Source organism: Pimephales promelas, chromosome 24 (assembly GCF_988280905.1).
Source record: "Pimephales promelas chromosome 24, fPimPro1.hap1.1, whole genome shotgun sequence".
Taxonomy (NCBI): domain Eukaryota; kingdom Metazoa; phylum Chordata; class Actinopteri; order Cypriniformes; family Leuciscidae; genus Pimephales; species Pimephales promelas.
Window position 1 is genome coordinate 2,315,140 of NC_142792.1, and position 17,869 is coordinate 2,333,008.

At 35.9% G+C, this 17,869-nt stretch overlaps 1 protein-coding gene across 21 annotated transcripts in view; it reads left to right on the top strand.

The window, feature by feature from the left end:
- plekha5 (pleckstrin homology domain containing A5) overlaps positions 1 to 17,869 on the top strand; it is a 136,726-nt gene that overhangs the window by 78,566 nt on the left and 40,291 nt on the right. For all 21 annotated transcript variants that reach the window (XM_039660645.2, XM_039660646.2, XM_039660653.2 and 18 more), the window contains one exon: positions 9,091 to 9,174. In XM_039660645.2, coding sequence (XP_039516579.2) covers positions 9,091 to 9,174 — 84 coding nt within the window. The remainder of the gene's footprint in view (positions 1 to 9,090; positions 9,175 to 17,869) is intronic.

Genomic DNA, 17,869 nt, shown 5'->3' on the forward strand with positions numbered 1-17,869 from the left:
CTGTGTGAGAAAAAATTCAGGTTTTCAGAGTTTTAGTGTCAGTACTACATTGAACTGCTATATATAATATTGGTTATATTATAATATATAATAATGCAACGTGGGAATATTTGTGGGTCCGGATAATGGCAAATGTCTGATACTTGACCAGTAAAAAGTGGCTGACATTATTTTAAATATATCTAGTCAGTGAAAGCGTGCAAGCATATTCGTCTAAAATAACTCGGTATTTTCAGCTTCAGAATCATGAATATTGTTATTCTGGTGTCTCTATTGTCTTTGGGTTTCCAAACCTATTCATTTAAACCCACAATGTAATATCAAAGTTAGCATTTTAATCAACAGTACATTTTTTTATGTCTTGGAGAATCGCAATAATATCGTATCGTGATATGTATCGAATCGTGACATGAGGATATCGTTACACCCCTACTTTGTGATTTTAATTGTAATGTAAAAGCGTTCTAGTCAAGCAATGCAATATATTGGATAATGTTAACCAATAGCTTTTGCTTTAGCATACTTGCAATCAAATCTGGCTCCATTCTAGTATGAATACCCACTTTTCATAATTCAGACAATTCCAGTTGGAGAAAAAACAAGTCCTATCCTAAGTATACAACTCATCTCTTCCATTAACACTTAAAGGTATAGCGGAGGATTTTCTTTTTCCGGGTGGGTAGTCTATACTATTGGTCCACCTAAGTGTCAATCATTCTGGTGATATGTTTACGTAAGGCCGTCGTACGTGCTCATCCCTGGCACAAGTCATGCACCGCATAGACACGGTAAACATCTCAATTTGTCTAAAGTAGCTTTTTGACCAAATGATAAATGGTATCACCCTGAAATATTCTAAAACCTTGTGTGTTCATGTGTTCATATTCTAAAACCTTGTGTGTTTATTATTACACAAATGCAACAAGCTACTTCTCCATTACATATGCAACTATGTATAAAAATAATGTATTATTAACAATGAGACATATTAGGTTAAGGACCAACGTAATAGCACTGCTTATATGTTGCCATGTAACGTAATTGCGATTTGCAAAATAGTTTCCTCAGAACGTATTTCGTGTGATACAGGGTTGCACATATCATGTCTTGAGTCCTCGGTCACTCAATCGATCAGTATAATAAGTAAATAAAACACGGAAGGGCATTTGACATGTTGTCTTTTTTATGAATGTTTTTGAGTTAGTTTATAATTTGCAACATAATTGTGTAAGGCGTAATAGACGTTCCCTCTCGGGAGCAAGAGTGTTGTGTTTGTCCGTGTGCATTTTTTTTAAAAATTGGAGAGGGCGGGTCTTCTCTACAATTCGGAAAGATCCTCCGCTATACCTTTAACATAACATTTAAAAACACCAAAAAAAACCCCTTCCTTTCATTTTCCTTTAAATCCTCGCTTGTGTGGCTTATGCTACTCTAAGCAATGTCTGAACTTTGTATTTTGAGCACTTGCTTTGTTCAGTTGCTTTGGATAAAAACATCTGCTAAATTACTAAATGTAAATGTAAAGTTTTTTTTCTTGTTGAATATCCAGTTTCATTCAGGATTACACCATACGACTGAAGTTAAATATATTGTTTTATAGGTTGACTGCTAATTAGAGCCCGACCGATAAAGGATTTTGAAGGCCGATACCGATACAAATATTTGTCGGTTTTAAAATCTGATATTCCGATACATCGGCCGATATATATATTTTTTTTGGAAACGTGCAACAAAACATTAACAGATTTCCCTAACATTAGTTATTTGTAGTTATGTATGAGTTTGAACTAAAATAATATGATAATGCATTTTAAAAAGACACTTGTTTCTTTTATTGTCGCAACAGAACAGAGGAACCAAAGCACATTAATGTTAACGTTAGCGGTCTTCCACTGATGATAGTGGCATTAGCTAGCTTTGTGGTTAGCTAGTCTATGATGAGCCATAATTTAGCAATGGATAACGTCATACTGCAAATTGTAAAATTTACATTTTTAATATAACAGGCCAAGGAGAGATGATTCATCTCATTGCTATAACTGTCACGCGCTATTAAAGAAATTATTCAGTCACATGGTCAAAAGTTAAAAGGACAGTCAGTCAACTACACTGTAACAACGTAACGTAACTATTACCAGCTGATTTATTTTATTTTTGAAATATTAATTTGTCGGCCATTATAACTGCCGATACCGATAGTTTGGAAAATGCCTAATATCGGCCTGCTGATATATCGCTCTGGCTCTACTGCTAAGCAAAGTATGGATTTTCTAGCTTAGTTTTGGCATTCATATAATCAGCACTTGGAAAATCACCACAGCACACATGATGGTCCGTCATGCCACACACTCACACCAAAATCATCAGTCATCAGCGTGTGTGCACGTCAAGGAAAGGCTCTTGTAGAAATCCGTGTGCTGACTGGTGTGAGAGCAGCGAGGGTAACGGGAGGGCGCGAGGGCATGCTGACCTTTCAGAAAGGTCGTGTGTGTGAATGGCAGACGCTCCACCGGGAGCAAATGCTTCATTGTCCATTTTCTCCCTGAGCTTCTGAATGCCCAGAGAAACATTACACATTGAAAACATTGTTTATTTCCGGAACAACCTTTCAGAGAATGTGAAACTAAATTTAGCAGATGGGTCACGTCAATTATTCAGTGTTTTGAGACATTTAATGATCCTGATGGCTGGAGGGACACTCTCTCATGTCATTTTACTTGCTAATTGAGATAATGCATGTTGTTTTAGTATGCTGTATGACGTGTTCACAGTATTCGTTATACTCTGGTATAAGTATGACATGCAATAAGTCTGTAAAATATATATATTTTTTAGTTTATGCACCTAAATGTCTTGATACATCAGGCTTTTATTGCTCATATAGTATATAGTGAGAAAATTGAGCTCATATTTTATTCTGTATTAGGGCTGTCAAACGATTAATCGCGATTAATCACGATTAATCGCATCCAAAATAAAAGTTTATGTTTAAATAATTTATGTGGGTGCACTGTGTATAATTATTTCATATATATATATATATATATATATATATGTATATATGAATACACACACATGCTTGTATATATTTAAGAAATATTTTAATGTATATACTGTATATAAATGTATATATAATTTATATTATATATAAATATAAATATTTTATATATAAATAATATTTTTTCTTAAATATACATGCATAAAATATTTATAATAAAATATTATAATAAAATAAAATATAATCAAATATTTATTTTATTAATATGCCCAGATGCTGTTATTTATATGGCCAAAAACTACGATCTGCTTATGTAAATCATTGAGATCTTTATAATAGCATAAAATGCATATAAATATCCACCATTACCCAATAATATCTTCTAGTAAAATGATATTTAATTGCTTAGGTACTTTTAAAACATGCGATTGAGAGATCCTTCCTCAAAAGCCTTATGATCATATTTGATACTCACATTTGAATATGATTTTTGATAAATGGATAAACTTGATTATCCGTCAGGTCATGCAAATATTAATCTGGAAATAGTCTATTACTAATAATATAAAACATGCCTATATCATTTGTTTTCTTAACCTTAAATGCTTGTAATCATGTTTAGGGCACTTCGAAATTTGCGGCTTTATTGGGTTAAATGTGGCTATTATACATTTTTCAAATTCATTTTTTAAATACAAATCTCTTGACTGTTGGCAAATGATGAGTAAATAACAATTGTAGTTGCCATGTTCATTGCAATATTTCAGTGTAATGTGTGATATGGTTATGGTTGGTCGTAGTGTGTAATATGTACATTTTGTTAGTTTAGACGCATCCACATCCGTTATTTTACGTCACTGATGTACAGTATCATCTTAAAAGCTGCTTGTGTGTATACAGAAAACATGTTTATCTTTTTGCCCACTTTATATTGACTCCCATTACCCAAAGCATTATCACTTCCCTGTCATGATCGCTCTCTCGGTTTGCTCTTTCTCTCTTAGCCTGTGGCTTGAGCTTTGACAAATTGTGTTTACAACCAATTAGCGTGATTTGTAATGTGCTTGTTTGCCGTCAGACTAAAGGAACAGTGGAAAATGCTTGTTGATTTTATTCCAATAAAATAATCATTACTGAGTTTCCCTTGACATCACTGATTGCTATCAAATCTGCAGTAAGTGCAACAGGGATTTAAGTGAACATGTCCTATCATTTCCACAGTCTTCTCATTCACAGCGACGCGTCTTCAATGCGGTGTGTTGTTTTCTGCACTTCTCATTCATGAGCTCCATGTTTGTCGAATGATCCCATGAGCGTATCTCTGTGAAAGCCCAAACAGGCACTTGTGATTTTCAGCAATTTCCCTTGTGGCGCCGCGGGCTTTCACAATGACCCAGCAGAAAATGAGCTATCATTCGCTCTATGTTCTCCATTACTAATATTACTAGTTTTACCCCATTAATCAAATTAAGTGCTCATCTCTTTGAAGAACAAGGCTAGTTTCACTTCATTTGTGTCCATGCTGTTCAAAGCGAAATGGACCTGAGGCTATTTCTCCACACCAAACTTTGTTATGACATCCATGGCCTTGGCATACCTGCACAGTTTTGGCACAGTGCCACCTAGTGGACATAGCTATTTTTGAACGGTATGTCCAAAAATTAAAAATTAAACTATAGATAATTTTCCCATATTGACCACCGTTTTAATTTTTTTTTTTACAAAATGCTATAGTTTACGAACACATTGACATATGTTATGATACTTTGTAAGCGTCATCGGCACCGTGCCCAGTTTCGAGTCAGCGCCACCTTGTGGTAATGCTAAATGCGAATAGCTTTTGATTAATTTTGTCTATAGTTGCGAAACTGGTCTTAACTTTAATGAGCAATAATGTCACATTACAAGTGAAAGTAATCATAGGCTTAAAATGCCTCTACTCATTTTTGCAGTTCGTTTTAAAATGTTTTATTGCATTAACCGTCCTATCGCATCAAAGATGGTACATCAAATTTGTAAAATAATCCATAGTTTTTTGGTATGACAAAAAAAAAACAACAACAAAAAAACAACTTAAGACTATCAACATACACATTTTCTTTATATAAATAAATTGTTACATCTTTTTGTGAAGTAAACTGTGGCTGTACTGTAAAGCTCACTTTCCATGGGGTCAAAAACTGACCCAGGAATACGAAAAGTGTACAGAGTTGTTCAGTGGGGAAAAAAATTACAATGCGAAATTTTCTTTTTTGCATATATATATATATATATTAGAGCCCGACCGATAAAGGATATTATAAAGGATATTAGAGCCCGACCGATAATTTTGAAAGCCGATACAAATATTTTGGGGTTTTAAAATCCGATATTCCGATATATCGGCCGATATTTTATTTATTTATTTGAAACTGGACATGATAGTCACAAATTTTGTCATGCTTATTTGAGTTAAGAGAACTGATGGGGATGATCTTTTAGTTGTTATTCAAGCAATGACCAACTCAACGAGTGTTGCCAACAGGAGCGGTGTAGAGCGCCCTCTGGTGGACAAACTATACAACTCCAACACTCATGACATGGTTCGTCCGTTTTTATTTTATTTTTGAAATATTCATTTATCGGCCATTATAACTGCCGATACCGATAGTTTGGAAAATGCCGGTCTGCCGATATATCGGTCTGGCTCTAATATATATATATATATATATATATACCTTGTGTTTTTACCATGTCTTTACTTGTCTCCGTTACTTTGACTGAAATGGCAGCTTTCTGTAGTTTATAAACCCATATACATTATGTGTCATCAATCTGTGTTTAACACACCTTAAAAAAGCTGTAAAGAGTGCTGTAGCGTTGTGGAGATTCACGAAGATGTGTGTTTTCTTGACAGCTCCTCAATCATCCATAGTCGTCTCTCTCGTTCATGCAGAGATCGGAGAGGCGGACGAACACCTCGTCCACAGCTTGACGTGTGTGTGTGTGTGTGTGTTCTCCAGCACACCTGCTGTCCCTTTAGGCCTCACAGAGGAGTAGACCAGCCCTGGGTGATCTGCACATGTGACAGAACTAAGTGAAGTGTGACTTCCTCGCCCAAACGCACCTCTGAGTGGCGGAGAGAGAGTCTCTGAAGAACGGCAAGCTATTTTTATCTGCTGTCGGCCATGCATGTATGCATGAAGACGTCCCCGCGGCGGCCTGAACGTGACATAATGTATGGTGTCGTGTCACATGTACTCTCCTGATACAGTGAGGAGTGTTAACTAGAGCTGTTTCCTTTACCAGTAGCCGATCGGAAGCAGGATTATGATTATCATCTTAATCTAATCTCCTTTTTAAAGCTTTTTTGTCCTAAAGTCTAAGTAACAGTAACATATTGATTGTCCCTCGTTCACCTTGGACTAGATCCTTAGGTCTTCTGTGTCGTTTTACGCTTGTTATCTTGAAATCTATTCAATTGAAACCCACTGAGAGCGAAATGATTGACTCAATCGACTCAAACTTTGGTTGCTGAAACCGTTCGGGACTGTTCTGTGCTGTGTACTGGTTCATTTATTGTTGCCAAGGCAACACTCACTCTGGAAAGATGATAATCACTTTAACAACCGCTTTTCAATCCATCATGCATCCAATTGCTCAGTGGGCATGTGTGGGCATCAACCATGATTATTTTTGATTATATATATTTCTGCATTGAGAAATGATTTTAAGCAGATTTTCGTCCAAAATTGTCATTACCGTAATGCAAAAAAGATGTATACTACTAAAATTTAATGTACATATTATTTTTTTAATTTAAATTTTTATTAGCATGAAGGCAGTGTAACAAATATCACCATGATGCATACATATTTTAATGAAAAAATAGGCTTTACAATTTAAAACAATACAATAAAATATTATATTATATATATATATATGAAGAGTTCAGATGCAAAAGCCTCTAAATGCCATTTGAAATTTTCTTCTTTAATGATGATTTTTATCAAACTTGAACTTTAAATATACAAGTTTGAAAAAAATCATTAAAGAAGAAAATTTCAAATGGCATTTAGAGGCTTTTGCATCTGAACTCTTCATATATTTATAATAAAAGGGCTTGATATTAGCTTTTTATGCTCACCAACCACTGTGTCTAGTGGTTTTCCAAAATTACAAGCATTTTCATTGGCCACGTGGGGGAAAACTCCCATATTGATATTTTTTTATATATTATCTCTTAATTTGGCAGTCGGTATATTAAGCTACTGTCACTTTAAGACATGACGCACAGATCCATTATACAGTTACACATGTTTTCTTAAACATAACTGCATGTTTTTGCATGTCACAATGCTGAGCATTTTGACATCATTTTTTTGTGTATTTGGCACTTTCTAAGCGCAATAAGCAGTAAAAAATAACTAAATTTAGTGCTGAGAGGCGGCTTCATAGCTCCTGGATGGCGAAATGGCTCCAAACTCGTGTTGTTCAGTTAGAAAATCCCGTCTCATGTCCGACTACTTGGGTTTTGCACTTATCCGTTATGCTAAATTTGTTTGGAAATGCTTTATGCAGTGTTTTGTGAACTTCTGTGTGAATGTTTTGTGAAGTTCTCCTCAACCTTGATTTGTTATTACCAGCATGCCTCAGTCTGTCCACATGTGACTTCTCCATGTGAGAGAAGAGCCCGTTGTGTGTGTTTATCACTGCTAAACGGCCTTTCTCTTGTGTGAACGGCCTCCTCTGTCTGCGTGTGACTGCGCTGGTAATTGTATTTATTGAGACGTCGGCGCCTCATGGCAGAGAGGAAGAGGGTGGAGAGGAGAGACGGGGCGGTGTGTGTCTCATGCTCTTGTGATCGGGGCGTGTGACTGAGGAAAGCAGCAGCGGTGACTGACTACATGCTTGAGTATAGAGAGAGAGAGAGGGGAGACAGAGACATGTTGAAATTCTGCACCACCCCTCGCTCAAGGTGTGTAGATTTCTGAGTGTGTGTGTGTTTATGCAGGAGGATGTTGCTGAGGAGATTTTTGGGTAGATGTCTTCTGGTTTTCATCTGGGTTACATCATATTTGACGAAGAGCTCTAAAGGTAGACTGGTTTTACATGGGTTCTTACTGGTCAAAGATGGTTGAGGTGGACGATCAGCTGGAGGAGCTGACGCTTATCTTGGTGGACCGTTTTACTCAATCTAGTTGGGTTATACTTTATAGTTATAATGATAACTATTTACATGTATTCATTTAGCGGATGCTTGTATTCAAAGTGACTTGCAACTGAGCAAAACAACAAGCAATTCATATATATATATATATATATATATAATACGTTTTATAAATATGCTGTGTATATAAATAATATTTCATAAAATATATATTTTTAAAATGTATATTTATAATTTTCTTTTAATTACTGTATGAATCATGTATCACATTTATTTTTTTTTATAATATTTTATTCCTTAAAAAAGTTTTTGATCACAATATATATATATATATCATATAATTTATATTTTATTTAAATAATTTTATTTATTTACATATTGTAAATAATTACTGTTGATGGGCAGTATGACAAATTGGATATCACAGTATTAATAATTTTTCTCTTGATTTCCAAATGTATTACATATACGTGTATATCAGTTTAGTTTTATTTTGTTTTTTTAAATCACAGAATAATACACATTTATCCCACTTTTGTTTGTATTTTATTTATTTTTTAATTAATTAATTAAGTATTTTTATCTATGTTTTAAACTTAAGTGTGTAAACCAAAAATACTAGTAGTAGCCAATATTTTCTCATGACACCTCAGTTTGTAAGATACATTTTGACTTTGCTTAAACAACCTCCATGTGTCGACCAGTTGCTTTGCAAAATAAATAAATAAATACAGATAAGCCGATTGAAAAATACAGTTTTCATACCACACCATACCATAATTTTCTCCGCATCCCAGCGGTATCCAGCAGGCCAGCATGTAAATCACATTGGTAGAGATCAATACTTTCACTTATCAACGGCTCCTTATCGAGTGTCAAAGTGTGAACATCAGTCTTACATGTCTCTAATTCCCACAATTTCTGTTTCTTTTCTCTCCTACAGTCACAATGAGCGAAAGGTGACCTGCAAGCATCCCGTCACAGGCGTTCCCTCGCAAGACAACTGCATCTTTGTCGTCAACGAACAGTGAGTCACTTCTTTCTCTCCCTCCACTGGCTCTTCACAGTTTCCTGCAGCATTGAGTCAGAAACAGAGCGCTTTGTCTGCAGTTCACACAACAATCACATTCATCATGTTGGATAATGTACTCCCCTACTGTTATATCACAGAGGAGAAGGACGTTCATTTAGTTGAATGTTGGTTAATTGGATTTTTTAAGGGCGCTTTCACACTAGCACCCGGGTTCGAATGACGTCAGAGTTCGGCTCGCTGGATGAGGAGTAGTTCACTTTTAAAAAAACTTTTCCTGATAATTTACTCACCCCCATGTCATCCAAGATGTCCACGTCTTTCTTTCTTCAGTCGAAAATAAATTAAGGTTTTTGATGAAAACATTCCAGGATTTTTCTCCATATAATGGACTTCAATGGGAACCAAACGGTTCAAGGTCCAAATGAGAGTTTCAGTGCAGCTTCAAAGGGCTTTAAACGATTCCAGACGATGAATAAGGGTCTTATCTAGCGAAACGATCGCTCATTTAATAAATAAATAACAAAGTTTAAGTTTTATAAGCTCAAATGCTCGCCTTGCTCTATTCTGTGATCCACGTTCGTGACTCTCCTGTTCATCAAAATAAACAAATCTTTTTTGTACTCATTTGCATCATTCAAAGAACGAACTGACTCGAAAAAAGATTCGTTCATTTTGATGAACGAGTTCGAACAGGAGAGTTTTTATTTCGAACCAAGTGTGTTTTATTTCTAACCAATGTATATTCCATTAGATGTTGATTGAATCACATACAGATATGCCCAGAATAAATTGTGTGTGTGTGCAAAAGTATTTGTGGTAAAACCTTTACGTTTTTTTTTTTTTGAGATTCACCCAAAAGCATTGCTTTTCTCAGGTCGTCTGCTAATGGATATCAGTGTTACTTTTTGTGTGTGGTTTAAAAGAACGAGCCACTAAATACTCAACACACCCACACATTTTCACACAAAGCCACTACCAATTAACAGGCCAGCAATTAATGAAGAGCTGAGAAAATGATGTTGTTTAGGAGACGACAGGTAGTGAAGTCATGGCTTTAGTCTGAGGGAAATGCAGTGGGAGTGTTGCTCTCTTCCTCCTCCTCCTCTTCTTCTTCACAGCTCACCTCTCCTGTCCAACGCGAGCTGCTCTCCTGATAATTGTGTTCAGCCGAACGAGCCGAGAGCCTTAGCGCTGTCAAACTCATCTCTAGTCTTTATCTTGCTCTCTTTCTCTTTCCTTCTCTCTCCTGCGTCCTCTAGCAAAGTCAACACTTCCCTCCGCCGCCGTTTATCCAGCATACGCCACAGACGACGGGTTTAATCTCCATTCGCAGATACCAACTAAACGCTGCCGTCGATAAACTTCAAATCCTCTCGCTCTGAAGAGATGATGGCAGAGACTGAATCTGCCGTGGAAAGAAGCGTTTGTGATGCAAATCTGATGAAGACGTGCGGCACAATGTTCACTCTCGTGTTGTTTCACACTTGTTTGACTTTCTTTGGTCTGTGGACACAAAAGCAGGTGTTTCTGCTCCTTTTTCACACAACAGACATCCACAACCTCAAAAGATTAGAAGAAATCACAAAAGCACAATGAAAGTAGTCCGTATGCACTGTATTACAGGCGGCGGTGTACTAAAACTTCATCTAAAACTATTAAAAATGATTTTTGTCAATTGAAATAATACTGACATTTTTTGACAAATTAAATGCATTCATTATTGGATGAAAAAATAAATGTAAAAGAAGAACAAGTGAAAATCTGCATACATTGAAATTAAAATAAGTTAAAGCTAAATAAAATATTGAAGACTACATTCATATTTAAAAATGAAGTATGTAATGTTAATTAATATTGATATAATTAAATTAAACAATAAAATTAATATTGAAGAAACTAATACAAATACAAGTTCAAAATAAAATAAATGCTTAATAAAATTAAATTAAATTTTAAATTTTAAAAAATAAAATTTAATTTTTTAATTAAATAAAATAATTAAAAAATAATAAAAAATATTTCAAAATAAAATAAATAACATTACAATGAATATCATAATAATAGTAATAAAAATACTATGTAAATGGTCCTAAAAAGTCATGCACTCTACTTTTATTGTGTTTTATCCATTTATTTTCAGGGTAACACTTTACAATAATTAGTTAACTACTATAGTAAGCATGAACTAAGAATGAACAATACTTCTACAGCATTTATTTATCTTTCTTGATGTTATTTACTAATGCATTATTAACATCAAAAATTGAATTTATTAACATTAGCTAATGCACTGTGAACAAACAATGAACGAGTGTATTTTTCATTAACTAACATTAACAAAGATGAATAAATACTGTAACAAATGTTTTTCTCAATGTAATTCATGTTAGTCAATACATCGAAACCTTATTGTAAAGTGTTACCAATTTTAAGTGTTTGAAGGAGAAGCATGAACGCTAAACATCTTCTGTTTTCTATGGAGGAAAGAACATCATACAGGTTTGAAACAGCATGATGGTTGAGTAAATGATGATAGCACTTTCATTTTGGTGTGAATTAATCCTTTAGTAAGCAGTATCGGTCCTGTTTTTAGTGTTTTTCAGAGTAGAGTGAACATAGCACTGCAAACTAATGAGAGAAGTAGTGCCTGCTTTTGCTTCGCTGCTGATTGCAGGATCCGTTTTCTACCTGTTTCAATTATCACCTCCATCTTGCTTTTTTAGTCCATGCTAATGAGATTTACACCCAGAGCGGTTTTCGACAACGCGATAAAGTCGCACTTTAAGGTGCGTTTGTGAAATCTCAGAGCGGATGTTCACTCAAGTCTTCACTCCGAGACCTTGCTCTTGCTTTGCGGTTACTGCAAAATATCGTAGAGATCAAGATGTGTGGTTTTGTTGATTGGTTTGTTGCTTGCAACAAGATTTTGAGAGAAAATTGTTGGCGTTTTTGCAATAAAAATCAGAAAAGTGTAAAAAATCAGTTGTTTTAGGTATGCTAATGAGCATTTCAATTCTATCTATCTATCTATCTATCTATCTATCTATCTATCGATCTATCTATCTATCTATCTATCTATCTATCTATCTATCTATCTATCTATATCTATATCTATATCTATATCTATATCTAATCTATCTATGCATCCATCCATTTATCCATCCATCCATCCAAAACTCTCATTTTAGTCTTTATGGACAATAATGGCAATTAAATAAAGATGGATATTGAATTGAATATAAATTTTGCCTTGATGATAACAGGGTTATGGAAGCCCACGACTCTATTCTGCTGGTTTCCTCTCGCCCTAAACGAGAATCACACACAGCCATGATCTGTTTTACCTTCTGTTGGTCAGTTGGTCACACAACCCTCGGTACGCGAACAAGACGCGGTCACTTCTACTACACGCGACTATACGACTGCGGCGTTCGGCCTGAAGTGTCCTCGTTTCTCATCATCACGCTGGAATCTCATTAATTCGCAGTCATTTCTTCACCCTCCTCATATTTCCTCATTTTTGTGCCGCTCCGTTGATATATGAGGCTGGTGTGTGCCATAATAGCACTCCCTGACTAAAGCTTCAGACGCCCTCCATTACTGAAACAATTAACCATGGAGTCATATCTGTGTTTCTTCAACTACATTTATGCCTACTTTGTCATATATATATATATATATATATTTCCCTAAAATGCCCAAATTATAAAATATAAATGATAGATTTTAAGATTTATTTGGTACAGTGATTTTTAATCAAAATTGTTTGATCACTACTTTATTACAAAATACTTTTTTTGAATATTTAATATTAGTCCAACAGTGTTTATCAAAGGATGCATATTGTCGTTCGTTTTCTTAAAAAACTAAAAATAAAAAGATCCTTGACATGTCAAATTATGTAGTATGTTTAATAGCATTATGTGATTTTGACACACTATTTGTATAAAATGACTTTTTTTCTGAAAAAAAAACAAAGTATTGAATAATATAAACACTTTTCGCTTGATTCAAACAATTATTACACGTTGGTTGGAAATAACACGCAATAAAAACGTCATTGTAAATAAAATAAAAAATAAATAAATAAATCACTTTCACGCAATACATTTTGAAATGAAATGATTTACTTTTTAATATACTGTTTTATTTAAAATAATAATAATAATAATTAGCATTTTTATAATGCATTGTTGTATTTTTGTGAGTAAGTCAGTATTAGAAACGATGCTGCATGCATTAGCGTGTTCTCCTGCAGTTTTACACGGCTAGTTTATCTGAAGGTTGATGTCTGACAGATCGAGACGCCGTCAGCAACTTGTGAACAGCCAGAAGTCCAGCTGAGACGAGTCTGGCCCGTCACGTGACGTGGGTTTTTAGGAGGAAACTTCAGTGCCAAAGCTATACGTCAGTGTCCGTGTAATTAAACAGGACATAATTAGTGTCATTAGGGAGAGTCCGGTATCTTGAGGCTAGCGTTTCTGCTCCATTATAATTTATTCCACAACCTTCACTCCTTCCTATTTAGATTATTTCTCCTTTTATTAGGAAAATCCAAGTCATATCAGCTGAAGGTGATCATCTGTTTTACCAGCTTAACGACCACCTACAGCAAAACCAGTCCGTCATCCGAATCTGGTTTTAACTGGATTTTCCATTCAATGAGTTCCTGGTGAACTTTATTTAGCTTCTGAGTTGTTTCAAACTCAAAATGATTATGCTTTCAGTTCATCTTCTTTCCTTTTTTTTCTGTTTTCTAGCCTGAATTGTGGGAAACTTGTCCACCCTGTTTTAAACAGGTAATGCTTTGCAGGGATCCCTTTGTGTCATCCGTTCTCCTAATCCTCACCCGCTTCTTTGAGCTCCATTCATCTCTGGTTGTTTTGCCATTCTGTCTCATTAATTCTGCTCAAACACTAACCCAAGGCAAGTATTTGAACTGAATTGTCTGATATCCTGCTATGCATCGCTAATGTGGAGATATGCAAGATTTATGTGTGCCGTCCGATTTGTCTTACCCTGTTGCGTATGAAACATGAAACATCTCCTTGTGGGGAGCGGGCGGTCGCTCTCAGTCAGAAATGAATTATGTTGTCCTCCGCCGCTTCGGCAGGGGTCCGGTAATCCCACGCATCTCGACGAGACGGAGTAAACAGTCCCGTCAAGCGCTGGACGGAGATGAAACACTCATTCGTCACGAGTCACAGCTTAACACACGCCGTCACGGGGCTCGGCGTACACGCGCCCCCGGTGGCCTCCCATTAGATTGAGAACGATGCCAGTTTTTGTCAGTAAGAGACACGACTTTGACAGTTTATCATTAAGTTTTGTCAGAACAAAACACACCATCGGAAATAGCTCTAAATGTCAAGCACTTAACTGGGTCAGTGAGATAATGTTGTCCTGACAGCAACCAAGATGGGGAAAATTTAGCTGAATGTGTCCTAGAGGCCCGCTTTCTTCCTTCTGACATTGATTTCCAGAGCCAAGATGCCTAAAAATCCCCAGAATGCATCTTTACCTGTTTGTTTTTTTTAGGGATGCAAAGTAGGTCAGCAATTGAGGCCTTCAGGGCAGGTTATTATATGATGGTATTAATGAAGACTTAACGAACATTAAACGTGTAATGAAATACAAATATCCCCCTGAAATTGTGCAAAAAAAGTGTGTAAATATTATTCATAATAAAAACGCATTATGCACAACAAAATGGAACTTTAACTCAAATTAAAACGAAATCAATTTTCATCGAATTTCATTTTTTAAACGTATCAATGATAGTATCAATATATTACGATTGCTATACTGTATATATAGTAATATAGTTTCTATTATTGATTAATAGTATTGATATATAATATCTTAATATAGTATTTAGAGATAAGGTAATTGAAGTCATGAAATCGAAATGGCTTATTTTCTATTATTATCAGATGCTCCTGGTCTTATTTGAAATTATTCACATTATTATGAAGAAAAATGTTTGTCTTCGTAATAATCTGAAGCAAACATCACAAATCCCTCTCATTTTCAACCAATCCCCTTGATTGACCATATATAGACATTGTTTTTCATCTAAACTTCTGTTTCCAATCAATTCCGAATAGATAAAATCATGTCCCGCCCAAATATATATATATATATATATATATATATATATATATATGAAGAGTTCAGATGCAAAAGCCTGTAAGTACCATTTGAAATTTTTTTCTAGAATGATCATTTTTATCAAGCTTGTATGTTTAAGTTCAGTAATTTCACTTAAATTGCAATAAAGATTACCTATTAATTGTCATTTAAGTGAAATTACTGAACTTGAATACAAGCTTGATAAAAATGATCATTCTAGAAGAAAATTTCAAATGGCACTTAGAGGCTTTTGCATCTGAACTCTTCATATATATATATATTAGCATAATTTCTTGATAAAAAAGCTAGATTTTTCAGGTCTAACATTGGGAATGAATCCAACAATCCAACAGTTTTGTGATATTTTCTGAAAGGGGTCATCGGATGCCCATTTTCCACAAGTTGGTATGATTCTTTAGGGTCTTCATGTAAAGTTTGTAACATACTTTGGTTAAAATTCCTCAATGGTTGTGTAAAACAACACCCGTTTTACCTCCTCATAAACGGCTGTGTTCACAGCGACCCGTTCCGGTGCATGTCTCTTTAAATGGTAATGAGCAACTCGAATGGCTGAGGGCAGAAATATGCTAATACGGGACTGTCCGTCAGTGGTCGTGGGTGGAGCCATGAGGATTATGACATCACAGTGCTCAGATTTTTGAGTGTTTAGACTTTTTGAGGATTAGGATGGATTGTTTTCATTGTATGGTGGTTGTGCATTGGGAAAGCATGAGAGAAATGCTGGGTTTTAAAGGCTAACCCGACTCGCGCATTTTAGCTGACGACCTCCAGTCGGTGCCGGTGTCCATCTCAACTCCTCCGTCAATTATCTCCGGACTCAGCGAGGTTTAGCCGGGTGACATCGGGCTAATTTCACACTCGCTGCCACTCAGACGTCAATCGAGTGATGGCCACTGAGCGCACGCTAAAGCTCATTATTTCAGAAGAGATTAATTAATGAACGCTAATAGCCGTGTTGAACGCTCAATTTAATTTGAGATCAGCGTCCTGGAAGGTCGTACTCGGGTCTGTGTGACCCAGGATAGCAGTGTACTGTGTGTTTGTATGGTGCTGGTGTGTGCATGACTGCATCTCACAATGTGTCTCTTTGTGTTCGTTTCCAACACAAAATCAGATGCTTGTTTCTAAAGCAAAAGATGAACAAAAAATCCATTTGCTCACCCTCAATTTGTCCCAAACCTTTATTTTTTCTGTCTAAGATGTTTAGCAGGATGCATAAACATGCAGTTATAATAAAAGCATAACAATATTTAACCTCCTGACGCAGTTTGTCATGTGGGAGACTCGATTTATCCGTGTAAACGGTGCTAATATTCAGCCGTTTCGTGAAAAGAAAGTGTTTTCTTTTTTGCGCGGTGACCCAGAAGCTAGACAGCTTTATTTTTTACCCTGGTGTTCTCTCCTCTCCCTTGCTCAAGATAGCAGCGCTATCCCGAGACGTCGCCGCTCTACCGTAGCATCAGAATATAGGCCAACCCTACGGGACAATGCCTCTCCGATTCAGCATCCGTGTGTCGTGGGATTTCAGGGTTTCATGCCCGTATTGATTGTGTTTTTTCTTCACTTTGCTTAAATAAGGCTGTGGTCTGTCTTGGCGTGACGTTGGGTTTTAAACCTTGATTTTTCCGGCCTTCGTTTGCTTTTGCCCTTCAGCTTGACTAGGTCATAAACTGTGGATGCGGTGTGTCAGACCCGGAGCTGGCAGGGCATTTAAGGATGTCAATTGTGTGGGAGTAGATCAGCGGAGACGTGGAGTGAGTAATTGCTTTGATGCATGGGGCCGGTCTCCTCGATTTTTCCCTTTCTCATTCTTAATAAAACAGCAGTTTACTGCCCAAACTCCAAAGAAGTTTCCTCACTCATCTGCACAGCAATCGCTCCGCATTCACACAGTTTTTCTGCTTATTTTAAACCTGTCGATTACCACAAACTAGGGATGCACGATATATCGGCCAGCATATCGGCATCAGCCGATATATGTTAATTTGTAATGTTATCGTTATCGGCCTGGTAAGAAAATGTGGCCGATATATTAAAGCCGATAAATAATGTATTATTCCCTTCAGCTGAGACACTTGTTGAGCGCTGTTTATGTTTTTGAATTTCTTGAAATATGATTGAAATCTCTTCAAAAAAATGAAAATACGGTTCGGTAGAACATGTGCAGCGCAAATCTGTCATATCGGCTATACAACACTATAATGAGAACATCATTATAATTGTGCGCTTGGGACATGGAATTAATTGTGAAACTTTTGTATTTGTAATCAGGCTCTCAAAATTAGATAAAAATTTGGATTTAAGTTTATCGGCCGATATATATTATCTGCAGTGATATGGGTCTAATGAAACAATAGAGGCATTTGGAAATGTCATATGCATTAAAGGAGTAGTTCACTTTAAAAAAAACTTTTGCTGATAATTTACTCACCCCCATGTCATCCAAGATGTCCACGTCTTTCTTTCTTCAGTCGAAAAGAAATTAAGGTTTTTGATGAAAACATTCCAGGATTTTCTCCATATAATGGACTTCAAT